Source organism: Syngnathus leptorhynchus, chromosome 7 (genome assembly GCF_054491065.1).
Source record: "Syngnathus leptorhynchus isolate UIUO chromosome 7, UIUO_Slep, whole genome shotgun sequence".
NCBI classification, from domain to species: Eukaryota; Metazoa; Chordata; class Actinopteri; order Syngnathiformes; family Syngnathidae; genus Syngnathus; species Syngnathus leptorhynchus.
Genome location: NC_141201.1, coordinates 853,134 through 867,309, shown reverse-complemented (window position 1 = coordinate 867,309; position 14,176 = coordinate 853,134). Strand labels below are relative to the sequence as shown.

Below are 14,176 nucleotides of genomic sequence, written 5' to 3'. Positions count from 1 at the left end.
AGTAGAAATAGAATAAAAGGGGACCCTTTATCTGCCAGGCGACCCTGCAGAGGTTGGAAACGCACCAAAATGGGATTTTTCCCCTTTCCAATATCCCAACTTAAGGCAAGGTTAGGGTTTCTCTTAAATATTTGACAGAATGTCCAGGAAATCGCATTCTGTTATGCAACAAAACAGCTCAGTAGCGCCCCCTGGATTCACCGTCCAATCGAATATTGTTTTCACTTTTTGTGCATTTCAAAATCCATCATTTTTCATTTGCTTCGGGAACATTTGCTGCGGTTTTATGAGCAAAATCTTTCACAAATAACAAAAACAGCCGCCTAAAAATGAAAAGAGGAAAGTAATGCGGTCCCCCTTCCTGCATTTATCCCGCCACACTTAGGCAAAGCTGAAAGCCCCCATAAATAACGGCGGGCGCTCCTGTTTCCCGAAGGTTATCAGTGCAGGAAAATTAGCTTTTAAAATGCAGTTTGAAATCCATTTAGGTGATTGATTGGCGAGCGCGCTAATAAATTCTGCCGGTATCCGGGCGGGCTTCGTCACGGCCATTTTTTATTGTTGTCATGAAGCCGGCCGGCCGGGCCAAATGCGTAAACTGACGAAGGTCTGCGGCTTAATAAGTCCGCTCGGTTACGGCGTTAACATAAGACGTTTAGGCTCTGCCTGCCTTTTGGGATGTGAACACATTTTGGCTTGAGATCAACATTTCAGCTTTTATTTGCAGGTGGTGCCTTTGACTGACTCGTAAAAATGGAGAATTTGCTATTCCTTGCTAGCAATGCATATATATATATATTTATTTTTATTTTTTTTCAATGTCTGATTATTGTGCAAGCTGATTATGGACTTTTGGCAAAATCAAATTCAAATGTTTTTACATGTTGAGCTTCACAACATCCATCTTTTTTTGCACTTTCAGCTTTATTTAGCATCTAACCGTTTGATCAAGGCAAAATAAACAAATGGACCTCCTGTGCTAGACCTGATAAAATGACATTGAATGCGCTTGGGTGGATCTTCAAAGTGTCGGCTTTATTCCCCCCCCCCAACTGTCTTTTTTTGCACCCCGAATTAGGCGCACATAATCTTGGGCCTGGAAAAATGCCTGGATTTCCATTTTTGGTGCGGCGTAATCCGGCATTTACAATATCATTTACGTGGCTTTCTTCTTTTTTACGCCCACTGACATCTCTCGCTGGCTGGCTGGCTGGCTGGCTGGCTCTCTCTTCATCCTCCGTTTTAAAGGCTCTGACTGACAGAGGACAAGCTCCAGGCATTCGTTTTGCATATAGGACAACGGCGTTCAACCTTTACACAAACACACACTCACACACACACACACACACACACACACACACACACGCTGGCTTTTGATTGATATTTAACTGAAAGTGAGCTCTTGTTGCTGTCAAACCTCAGCTAAGTCTCTTGAGCCGCTTGATTTCTGACACTTGTGCTATTCACGTTAAGGACTCGGTGTGTGCGTGTGTGTGCGTGTGTGTGTTTGTGTGTGTGTGTGTGCGCGAATGCACTCAACATTGTCATGTGATCCGTGTAACACTTTAATCTGTTTAGACTCCTTCGATATGCCGGCACGAGCCAAACGTTGATGGAGACGGCCGCCTGCCAAGTATCTCGGGTCTTTTGTATTTAGGTTGTTGCGAAAGGATCATTTTAAAGGAAGGGTGGCCAAACTGTGGCGTGCGGCCCTTTACGATCACCAAATTGAACAAATCTTAAATGAGCACAAGCACCATAAGAATGCTAGTTTTGTTAGCCTGTGTATGGCATTTGCAGATCTGCCTCGGGCAAACTTCTAGTTATTGAATACATAACTTGTATTTCTCTTTATTTGGTTTGTAGTGTTTAGCGTCAACTAGAATGCCACATCGCTTGCTCCGAACTCAAACTTTTCTTCCCAACTCGACGAGTTATCTTGTTTGGTCAAAATCCGAGCGAGCGGGGGCCGACTGTGCAATTACCCGGTTGCCGCCTGTGTGTCATTTCGTTTCTTTTTCCCGCTCAAGGGCAAATAAAGGCAACGCATTGGCCTCCGCCAAGGCTGTAAATAAATAATGAAATCAAATGGTCCAGCTGGAGTGCGAGAACAAGCAGCACTTAGTCACCTATCTGCGTTGCCAGTGCCTAATGGTCTGCATTAGGGGCCGGCAATAAAGCCATCCCGGCCGGCCCGGTTCTCGCTAATGTCGGAAGAATCATTTACAAAAAGATGCTTACCACATGCTGGAATTAATACACACACACACAACTTGTCTTGCTTTTAACAAGCCTAATTTGCCATTATTAATAATGAATAAAAATGCAATTTTCAGTGCGCTTGCTCCAGGGCTCTGGAAATCATTAGGATGAATATTTCAGCACATTATTTTAATCTCTGGCGCACGTTTGCGCGGTGGGGGCGGCGGTGGGGGTTCACTTTTATAGGCTCATGCGTCAAGCGTGCTCATTAGAGCCCACGCTGTCCGTGGGAGATGCCTACCTTTGATTTACAAGACTTGTTAAAAGAACCAAAGAGTCTTTCAAAAAAAACGAGGCAAGCTGCGCCATTTTCACGTGTAATTTGACGCTGGATTTGTTCACGGTCGGCCGTGTGATTTATGGACGCCGCGGCGGTTGCTGCTCCCTGCTGTTATTATATATACATACATATAAATATATATATATATTTGGATTGTACTGCATTTGCTTGTTCATCAGAAGGGCACGGGTTGACTTTGCTTCCTGTTTTTTCTCGCAGGCCGCCTCAGGATTTCTGGCGTCTGGACTACTGGGAGGACGACCTGCGACGGAGGCGGCGCTTGATCAGGAACCCGCTAGGCTCGGCCCACTCGGACGTGTCGTACAAAACTCTGCAGGAGTACGGTGAGCTCACGATGTCGTGGTGCTGGTGGCGGCTCCTCATTTAGTCCTGGCAATTGAACATGACACATGACTTTCATTGGCGTTTTTATCCCCTGCAAAACATGTCGTTGGTGGAAAAAAAACTTTTTTTTGTCCTCCCCGCTTGGCCCTCGGGTCAACGTTCCTCAGACTTAACGCAAGAGTGACTTTTATGCAAAGAGCGGCGGCGCTATTAAGCGGCCGGCCCTTCTGGCCTTGTGTTTAAAAAGCAAATGCAGAATGAGCGTATTGATTCACAAGCTAATAACCTTCAACCCGCTCGACACACATTCAAACGCCTTACGGCTGAAAATGTTCAAGTTGCGGAACAATAACGGGCCTTTTATTTTTAGCATTTGACTTCTGAATGTCTGTCTATGAATCGATGAATCAATTGTGAAAATCATCGCAAATCATCTCTGGCAATCAATTTCACTGTTTTGAGCCCTAGTTTCATTTCAAATCGTGCCAAATTGCAGCCTTTCGACATCGTCGTCCGTGCCGGCCGGCGGACTTGTCATCGTTGTGTTGACTCAAAATTTGCTTTTACTTTGGAGGAGAGCAATGATCATTTTTTCCCCCCCATTTGTTTCCAAATGTTAAATCCTTAAGTGATTCTTAAATCTGCTCTAGTCTTGACCACAAAGTTGTAGAGCAGCGTTGATCCGGTAAGGATGGTTGGACAAGTCCAGGAAGGCATCTGGTTGGATTTGGGCTCCAACGCCAACACATGGCAGCTGCAGGTGGTCCATACAGGCAATCCTTGGGCCGTCTGCTCTTAATTTTCCCCTGCGCCTGTGTGTGTGTGTGTGTGTGTGTGTGTGTGTGTGTGTGTGTGTGTGTGTGTGTGTGTGTGTGTGTGTGTGTGTGTGTGTGTGTGTGTGTGTGTTGTCGGGAGGGGGCGGTGATCTGAGTCATTGACTCATTTTGTGGCCTCTCTCTCTTTCTCTCTCTCTCTCTCTCTCTCTCTCTCTCTCTCTCTGTGTGTGATGTGTTGACGTGTGTCAGGCAAAAAAAAAAAAAGCTCTGTCATCCGCCAAGGACACTTTGACTTGCCAGTAAATAGACACCATCGCCGACTCAGCGACAATTAAAAGTCGGAGCGTTGACCTCCGCCAAGGCTTTAACATTTGTCACCCGCGACTCCGTCTGCGTCCAATCGACAATTTTAAAGGAGCTGCTAAATGTAGCCGTCGACTTTCTGCCGCACGCACGCACGCTCGCACTTTGGCGGGCGGCGAGGTCGCCGAGCATCCTAAATGTGGAGAAACGGCAGCTTGTCCAAAAACAATGCGCGCTTCAGTAGCCATCTTTTGCCTTTTGAAGAAGGGCAGACGGGCGCTGGCGGCGCTGACGGCGCTGACGGCAGGCGGCACGCGTCACTCTCCCCCCCCCCCCGCTCGCTTGAAGCAATGAAAGTCACGCCGACGTTTTGTTTTTCTTTTTGTCTGGTCTTCACAAAGAAGACTGCTTCTGATGAGTGAGTGGCCCGTGTCTGTTTTGAAGCAGTCTCACCGTCGTCGCCTTTGTTTTTTCGTTGTTGTGTGAGCTCAAAGGAGTTATTTTCAGATTGCCGCTGAGCACTTTGCACATCCGAGCTTTGTTTTGACTGACAATTTCGTGATGTCGTTTGTTTCGCATCCACTTGTCCGCCGAATTCCACGCCAATCAGTCAACCTTTTTTAGTCACGGTGCGGTGAGGCCTTCCGAAGGCGACGATGGCGTCGGGGCAAACTCGTACGCTTCTAAAAGCGTCTTTGGCGGCGGCCGGCGGCGCTGCGGTTTTGACCTTTGTCATCACTTTCTTTTGTGGCGGACACTCTGTCTGGTGGTCTATTAGCCACATTGGCAGCTTGGCCAGCACATTCTGCGCTGTTGGGAGTATATTGTGGGCTGATTGGAAGCGGGCAAGCATGAAATGGAAGTCAGGTTAATATTGATCCAAGTGTTTAACGGGGTGTTTTACCTCCGGGTGTCCTCGCTGTCGCCAATCAGGGGAGAAGCTTCTTCTCCTCTCTCCTGGCATGGCGCTGATTGCTACAGACGGACCGGACCGACTGTCCTGTGCGCTCGGCGTGCTACCGAGCTCAATTTCGATTACAAACGGGACTCCAAGCAAGCACGCTGTGTTGAAAAAAGGGGAGGGGCTTCATTTAAACTTGTGCGGGCTTCCATTTTGCAGCGAGTTGGGCCGTGAGTGTTCTGAAACTCCGGCAGACACTTCGCAGCGCATCCTCGCACATTGAAAGAAAATTTCCCCGAGAGGAAGCGGCGCGTAAATCAACGTTTACGATGTTTACGGCCGCGCTCAAACGCGACGCCTTTGCCGGTTGTTTTGAAATCCCTCGCCAGGCGGCCATCGCTGGGCTGGGCTGGGCTCTCTGCGGAATGCGTAGAAGGCCGGCCGTGGAAACCCCAGCGACGGATTTGATATTGGAGCCGGCTCGCGCGCAAATGTCAGAATGCTTTGCGCAAATCGGCCTAGTTATTTACACAGAGCTGACAGCAGGAGACATAAAACAGAATCATTCCTGCGCAAGCAAGCTCCCAAAAGTGCCTTTCCAGTTCCCTTTCAGGTCAGCCTGCTATACGGTGGAACATTTCCCCACTTGTATTTTGAAATCCCGGTCCGTCGAGACCCCCGAGGCCAACGCCACCTTGTTTAAACGGGAGCTCGGATGTCAACGCCATTATGCTCACTTCCGAGGCTAACGGCCGGATCGAATCGTCTCCATGTTCAAATAAAAAGAGATTTGCCTTTTCACTTCCTACACACTCAAATCATTTCAAAAAAGATCTGAATCTATGACCAATTCAAATGTTTTTTTCAAGTTTGATGATCATAAACAAATGGACGAGGCGGATTTGTAAAACGGACTGAGACGCCGCAGCATTTGAATTCCTTTGATGATTCCAAAAGGCCCGCTCCGTCGTCCAACATTGCGCTGCGGCGGAGGTGTGTGATTTTTGCTCTCTTGTCGGAATTAGCCGCGTTTATTTAGTCTAGTCGGGCCCGGCGCTCCCACGTGCCAATCCAAACATCAGCACGTCTACTCATCAGCCTTTCAGCGGGATACTTTACAAAACGACACGTTTGGCTTTCATCTCCAGCCCGTCGTGGACTTTGGCCTCCAACTCGAGGGAGGCCCCCTTTCTTTTTTCTGTCCCCCCCCCTCTCCCAAATCGCTCAAACTGCTTCCCTCCATCTGCCCAGAGCGCCCCAGATACGAGGCAGAGCAGGAAGCGGGCATTTTGGATTTCTTTCAAAGATTAGTGTGAGCAACCGGGATGTGGTGTGTCATACACAGATGCAGAAAATCTGATTTCAGCCAACAATTTATTTTCCTCCATCGAAAGACGAGGCGGGGCTGCCGTCTGAGCTCCGCAACAACACGCGTAGCGAGACGTGCTCCGGGTTGAGCTGCAGGCAGGCAGGCAGGCAGGCGGATGATGACGTCCCGGCGCAAGCTAATTGCGCTGTCTGTTCAGCCTCGCTTCTTGTCACGTCTCCAAAAGCGGGCGAGCCACGTCGCTAATCGACGGCGAGCCGTTGGTCTTTCAAGACGCAAACGTTGTGTTTCATTCTTGACCTTGTCTGGGAATGAAAGCAAACGTACCTGTGATGTTCAAATGCCTTCAGTCGGCGCCATATACGCTGTGGCATGCGGCGGCGTCTTGCTGCTCGTGTAGCATGCTAACACGCTCATTCCAGTTTGTTCTCCACCCAAAAGCGAGTCTTTAACATTCATCACACGGCAACCTTCACTGATTCACTGCCAGGACAATATTTGTCGTCTCGATCCGTCAATGGCAGCGATTGAGTTAAGTGGGGATAAAGCGCCTTTGATGCGTTCATAAAATACAAGTGTCAAGTTGATCAAGATTTCTTTTTCCAACTCCTAACAGTTTTGCATGATTTCTGATTTTTGCAGTGAGCGAAGAGGACGAGCTGGTCAAGTTGAAGACTTCCCCGCTCTTCCCCGGCCAAAGCGTTGCCAACCAGAACCCCGAAACGGAGCTGATTCTGGAGGGAGACGACGACTCTGTGGGCCTGCTGCAGGAGAAGGAGGCGGACAATCTGGGTGGTAAGACCGCTTTGGAATCTGATGTTGCTGGCGTTTTGTTAGCTTCGTCGCCGTAGAGGTATAAACGGAAATAGAACAATGACATATTCAAGAGGACTGAATAGCCTTCGCTAATGCTAAGAATTGCAAAACACCCATGCTGAAAATGAGCATCTCTTTCGGTTTTGCCGTCTCTTGAATCATCTGAACACAAACGTGTCGGAAAACCTTATCCGAGGCTCAGCCGACATCCCATAATATCTATGTGGGTGGTTTACGAGGCAACGCAGTTTGACGAGTTCAACTTTAAGCGGCCGTCCAAAAAGTCAACTGGAAACCGCATGTGAGACATTAGCGGCTTGGTGCGCCGACGAGCGCGAGAGACCTCGGCATTTTCTTTTCCTTTTGATTTTGGGGGGAGAACAGCAATGACTTTTTTTTTTAACGTGACACAAGATGCAGGAATGAGCCCGCTCCATAGCGCCAGTACGAGCTGGTTGAGGAGGTGACGGAGAGGCCAGACTTTTTCCCGCCAACTTCTGCAGTCAAGCAAGCAGAATAAAAAGAACTCTGCAAAGTACTTCACCAAAATGACACATGTATGCTGCAAGATGCTGTCATTGAGCAACAGCGCCAAACAAAAGTTACTTCTTCTTCTTGTGGATGGTCAATTCCCACTTGTCGTGTACAAGTGCCCCCTGGTGGCGTTTAATAGCAATGCAAGGAGTTCATGGCTGACCATGTACGATTTGATTTGGCTGTTGATATCAGGTCACGCCAACCGTGTCCAATATTCCATCATCAAAACAAAGAATGGTAGCAAACGTTGCACTCCAAGCAATAAGATGCCTTTGCTATTGGCATTTAGCATTTCTTTCTTTGACTTCACATCACACACACAGGCAGGAACATTGTTTTGTGGATGTCTGACGCCTGAAGCCTTGGGAGTTTCCCCCAAGGTCCACTGGCACTTTCTCTCTCTCTCTCTACGAGCTGCGTCTATGCCTGATGTATTTATCATGTATTTATGAGCGCCAGCGAGCGCCAGCAAGCGCGAGGAGGCCTAATGAGAGCGCCGGGACGCGCTCCGTGTCGGCAACGCGGCTCATCCCTGCCAGCCTTTAGGGTGCGAGGCGCTTGAGACAGCTGTGATTATAGCAAACACACACACACACACAGCAAGTGCTGTTGAGGACACTCAACACTCTCAATGCGGAGGGAGGCTGAAGGTCAGCTCGGCATCCACTCCCATAATAATCTGACTAATAATATGCAGGCATGTGCGTGGACGCCTAAAGGAATGGCAAAGAGTGAAGGCTGACTCACTGACAGCGTTCTCGTCCACATTTTGCACATTGCTCATGTTTTACTTTCATTTGCTTAGCCAGCTGCGTTGAACTTGGCGAGAAACAACATGACGTCTTTGAAATGGATAAATATTTGCAGGCTAGGAAGCCATTTTAGCTCCTTCTGTTTTGGGGAAGGAGTGTTTGCCAATGCCGTATTTTTTTTAACGAATCATGGAAAATGTGGTCATATTATGATTATTTATATTTTACATGTGTAATTTCAAATTGTTTTATCGAGATTTTAGCAAAACCATGTTTCAAATGGACTTGATTAGATTTGGATGAATGTGCTCTTGCAGGCTATAGTTGTTTGTTTTTTAATTATTTGCAAATAATGGCCACCCTTGAGACACTTTATTAGGTACATCTAAGCAATACAAAAGCTCCCTTGTGCTTTTTATTTGACCAGCCTATTTAAAAAAAAAAATGTCAGTGGGTTAGTGTGACCATGTTTGATGATCAGACACGTGTACCTTGTCAATTCAAAACTAATAATAGAACCTTTTTTTCTTCTCCGAAACGTGTCAATTTCAGCCTGCGATGGGAGCTGCGATGTGGTTTATGATTGTGCGTTACATTTTCAAGTGTAAAAGATTCAGATATTTCCGTTAACGAAACGAGTTCGAATTAGTCTGACGCTTGCATTTTCGCAATAAAGCTTGATTCTAATGTGGATGCATTGCGGCTAATAATCCGCCACGCAACGCCCCCTTTGCATTTCACCCAAAAATCCAATTTCCATTCGCTGCTGCAAATTGCTTGAGCCTCAATCCCGTGTTAACGTGCCCTTAATTTCATTATTCCCATGTAAACATTGGAAGGCCACATCGTCTAATTATGGAAGGATCTCCGAGGGAGAGGATTAAAATGTTTATAATCCTCCTCTTCTTCTTGCAATGTGCTCGCCCCACTCTGCAAGACCGTCGCCGCCGATCCGCGCATGCGTGCGGTGCGGTGCCATATGCAATATGCAGTTATTACACGGGCAACAATTCCTAATCCGGTTTGTTGCCATCAATCGGGTTACGAGCGGTGACGTCAGCAAACACGGTAACCAGGGGAAGGTTTGGGTGCGAGCTGAGTCGGGTGGCCCTACCGTACGTGCCCGCCCCGCGTGCATCTTTTTAATTGGCCGGCCCGAAGACGCAGATGAAGACGGATGGCTCTTCTTGATTCGAAGGGATCGATAAAGAGCCGCTTTCTATTGCGTGCAGGCTAGGGAGAGCCCGGCAAGGTGACATACAATACAGGAAGGAGCAAGCAACCTGCTGCCGCTGAGCAGGGCTGTTCCTAATATTTTGCTGCACAATGTTCCACTCGTGTTTTTGTGCTCGTTTATATTATTGATGGACATTTTTCAGCACAATACTCCTTTTGTTAAATTATGCAATCAGATCACAATGTTTGAAATTGCCTTTGCGGTTGCTGTGAATTTATGCAGCTATTGCGAAATATATGCCAATGCGTTTTGAAATTTATTATCCCAACCTTCCAATTCAAACCGCGTTTCATTTCAATTCTTTTTTTTTTTTTTTTTAAACATTTTTACGCTGTACGTTTTTTGTCCAAAACACTATATGCAAAAGGAAACGACCTTTCCTCTGTTTTTATAAACCAATAACCAAAGACGGAGATTTTTTTCAATGCACTAGTGCGTCGTAATAATATAAATTGTATTCCTTCTATTTTCTTTATTAATATCAGACCTAAAACAAATTACACACACACGCGTATATAGCTATATATAAATAAACACAAGCAAAAACAATATTGCAAAACCTCGCAAAAATGATCTTTGCTTTTGTTTTTCATTTACAGTCCAAACCATGCAGAAATGACAATGCATTCACACTGGTTTAATTTCGTTTAGCTTTTATAATAATCCCCCCCCGACATTGTGGCGACTTCACGTTTTGCAAAACGACGACATTTTGTTTGTAAATTGGAAACTCCTATCAATTAGACACGTTGGTGAATTTTGGATTCTAATGTGGCGAATACACGAATCCTAAAAAGTCGTCAATAATAATAGCGCAAACCTTGACGTGCTGCGACTATTTTATTTTTGGGTGCAAGTTGGTGTGTAAGGTGCATGTTTTGCCTCGTCAGGCCCTGTGGTGCTGAGTAGCCCGGCCCAGCTGGTGGCGCCCGGCCTGGTGGCCCGGGGGACCCTCTCCATCACCGGCAGCGAAATCTACTTTGAGGTGGACGAGGACGACCCCGCCTTCAAGGGGGTCAGCCCCAAGGTCAGTTGCAAACACGCACCACCCCCCGGAAAAAACAACAACAACAACAACACGTTTGCATGTTGCTGTCATTTTGCGCAAACTCATGGCGTCGGTGTATTTTAAATTGCGCCTCTCGGTCTCCCTAATCCAAACGCGTCGTTATCAACCTTATCAATGTTGACTTTTTAACAAAAGCACGACGACGACCAATACAAATACATATAAGAATTGGTTTTATTAGCTCTTTAAATTAAGTGGATGACAATTAAAAAACAAACAGATCACAGATGTTATAATCCAGTGTAGTTCAAGTGCATTTCTTTTTTTCTCAATTTTACGGTCATATATATTTACTATTTATATAGGTTGTCATTTAATAAAACGAAATCGTGGCAGACCAAGTATTTTTTTTAAGAAAAGAACAGCCAATAAAAAAATGTTATTTAAATAAAAAATTCAAGTAAATCGATGGAATGTGTGTTTAACAGAAGCTTTACACTCAAATGTAAACTTTGCAAAAAGAAAGACGACAAACCGTATCGAGCCAAAGTATAAATTAAGTTGTGTTTCTAGCAGATAAAGAAAAGCAAAAAAAATCCCACCGACATTCACAATCTCACTGGAAGGGAGGAAGGAAGGAAGGAAGGAAGGAAGCACAATGCTATCAACACATTTACATTATCAAATGTACACGCGCGTTTCAAGTCTCGTTAAAGGTTCGTTGGAATTATGAAAGCCTTGTTTAGTTTTCTTTATGGGTTTATGAAAACGGGTGGCGCTGGTCAAAAGGCGCCCCGAAGAAAAAAGAAAATCTAAGAAAAGGGTCGTGAGAAGCGAGCGCTGGCTCGCTCGCTCGTTCGCTCGCTCGCTCACTCGCTCGCCCGCCGACTACAGGCTCGGCTCGGCCCGGCCCGGCCGGTTACCTCAAAGCTTCTCCAGGCTTTTGGGGTTGGTGAGGATCTCCCTGGCCAGGCGCCACGTCTGCTTGGCGGCGTTCTCCAGGGCCGAGTGCGGCTTGCCCTGGAAGAGGTCGAGGTTGGGCAGGAAGTAGTGCGGGCAGCGGCGGCACTGCAGGCAGGAGATGAGCTGCAATAGAATCCCGTTGAGGCGGTCGCCCAGGCAGTTCTCGTCCCAGTCGGACTCGCGCGGGTGCTTCTCGCACTCGTAGGACACCAGCGTCTTCATGTGGTAGTTGTTGAGCGGCGTGCCGGGCAGCTCCAGGTGGCGGTCGCGCAGCGCCTTGAGCACCGACAGGCACTTTTTGCGGCAGCCGCCCAGCAGCAGCCGGTTCTCGGCCTCGGCGAACTGCAGCACCCAGGCGTCGCTCTCGGCCGAGCTTTGCTTGCCGTTGAGCGAGTAGCACTCCTTGGAGAGCAGGTTGAAGCCCTCCGCCTTGACCTCGGCCACGCGGTTGGGGCCCGGCCAGGGGATGTGCGGCAGCGGCCAGTGCGCCGCGCTGCGCGGCCAGATGCCCGTGCACTTGAAGGCGGGCGTGATTTGCACCACGTAGCGGTCGCGGATGCGCAGCTTGACCTCGCTGGTGTCCGCCACCATCTTGACCACGTCGCGGTAGCTGCACTTGTCCACCGCCTGAGCCACCAGCGTCTGGAAGCGCGAGCGGATCTTACGCGCCGACAGGTAGCCGGAGGCGGTGATGAACTCCACCCACAGCGACATGCTGCGCTTGCGGCCGTCGCTCAGCTTGAGCACGGCGCAGCCGGGCAGCGAGCCGTCGTCCACGAAGTTGAACACGCCCATCTGGTTGAGGTAGAGCACCACCTCGAACTCGCTGGGCGAGATGACCTCCAGGCCCTCGAAGCGGTTGTCCATCTCGCTCAGCGAGCTGATGAAGCGCGGCTCCTGCACCTCCACCTCCTTCAGCACGTCCGACACCACCTTGCACACCTCGCGGATGCTCTTGGACACGGCCGCCTTGCGCGACTGGCACTTCTCGTTGTAGTACTTGTTGAGGTGGTACACCAGCTTGGCCTGCGCGGCGATCATGTTGGGGCAGAGATCCGGGTTGTACACCGGAGTCTCGCAGTACGCCGACGGATCCAACGCGGCGGTTTGTACGGGAGCCAATTTTAAAGGGGAAAAGGCAACGCTCTACGAAGAAAAAATTCAAAAGGGAAATAAAAAGAATCCCCCCCACCCTCCCCCCAAAAAACAAAATAAAAAAAAATATATAGCCGATTCGGAACACGCAGGGTCGTGGCCGGATCGGAGCTCCGGGACGAGCGGCGCTCACTTCACTCCTCGCAACTTAGCATGACTGAAATGGGACGGGGAAGAGCGCGAAAAGTGTCCCCGCCAAGTGTGCGTGCTTTGCGCGGAGTGGAGCGGAGCGGAGTGGAATGTGCTCTGCCGGCGCGCACCGCCTCGGTGTTTGCTGTCGTTTGACAGCGCGCACACACGCACAGGCGAGCGAGCGCGCGCGCGTTCATACGCTCGCGCGCACACGGGCTTTATTATAAGGGCGGAGTTGGCAGCGGGCTGGCCCAATGGCCGCGCGCGTCTTACGTCACAGCAGCTCGCGAGCGAGCGCGGTGGTGGCGGCTGTTTAGAGAGCACGACATAAAGGATGCATAAGTAAAAGCACGAGGAAATACACCCACGCACAGTACATGCATGTGTGGGGGGGAAAAAATCCCCCGTTTTGGTTATTGTTGCAGTTTTCGGATTTTTTTCCCCCCGCTTTTCTGGATTGCGTTGCTTTTCCTCCCGAATGTTCTCTGTTGAAGTCCAAGTGACAGCTGCTCGTTGTCAGCTGGGGAAGTCATTTCTATTCGTATGCATTCTTTGAAAGGTTTTCTTCACTCGATCGGATTGAATTATTCTGCAAGCTGATACCTTAGATTTGAATTTAAAAAACAACCTTTTTTTAAATGACTGTAGCCAGTTAATGGACGTCTTTGAAATTCGTTTCGCGAAGCAACCAGTTATTACATGCAATTTAAAACGTTTCGTTTATGTTTAATTATTTCAAAACTGTTTTCCAATAACTTATGAACGTCTCCAATTCCAAAACAAATTTCTATTTCATTTTTAAATATTGTTTTCTAAATTTGGCATGATGTGCAAATCTGAATGTGGCATGACACTAACGTTTTTATTCAATAATCACTCTTTTTTTAAATCAGCGCATTATTTTTAACAGTGCAGGAAAATAAAATTCGGTTACTGTTCAGTCCATACCATTTCAGAAAATAGTGTCAATGTTTTATTTTGAGTCAACTCAAGATCAAAAAACAAATCTCTTTGAAAGAACCACAGAAATCTAAAAATGTTTGTTAGGATTTGAAAAAAAATGAAAGGAAATAAGTTCTCATGAGCCATTGATTATCAAAATAATTATTGATCGATTTGATCATCTAGTTATTATTGATTATTTCCTCCTCGTACCGTCATATATTTCATTTTATGAGAGTGTTGAATATAATGGAAGCATGAACTTCATATTTGCTATAGTTCACGTGTGCATTTCACACTCAAGGTCTTTGCACGCAAGTTTGTTATTTTGCGTTTTGAGATCAATCTTTTCATCTCTCACTGTGAAAAGCACATCAAATGAAAAAAGAACAAAGACGCAAGTATTTTAGATTGATAAATGGCTCCAACAACGTTTTTT

General features: G+C 47.4%; 2 protein-coding genes across 9 annotated transcripts in view; one reads left to right on the top strand and one right to left on the bottom strand.

The window, feature by feature from the left end:
- LOC147053974 (neurobeachin-like) overlaps positions 1-14,176 on the top strand; it is an 82,560-nt gene that overhangs the window by 38,122 nt on the left and 30,262 nt on the right. For all 8 annotated transcript variants that reach the window (XM_085917160.1, XM_085917158.1, XM_085917164.1 and 5 more), the window contains exons 37-39: positions 2,762-2,886; positions 6,837-6,989; positions 10,427-10,563. In XM_085917160.1, coding sequence (XP_085773286.1) covers positions 2,762-2,886; positions 6,837-6,989; positions 10,427-10,563 — 415 coding nt within the window. The remainder of the gene's footprint in view (positions 1-2,761; positions 2,887-6,836; positions 6,990-10,426; positions 10,564-14,176) is intronic.
- Positions 11,470-12,563, bottom strand: mab21l1 (mab-21-like 1). Its single transcript, XM_085916713.1, has one exon. It carries the CDS (start codon positions 12,547-12,549, stop codon positions 11,470-11,472), a length of 1,080 nt encoding a protein of 359 aa, XP_085772839.1. The 5' UTR covers positions 12,550-12,563.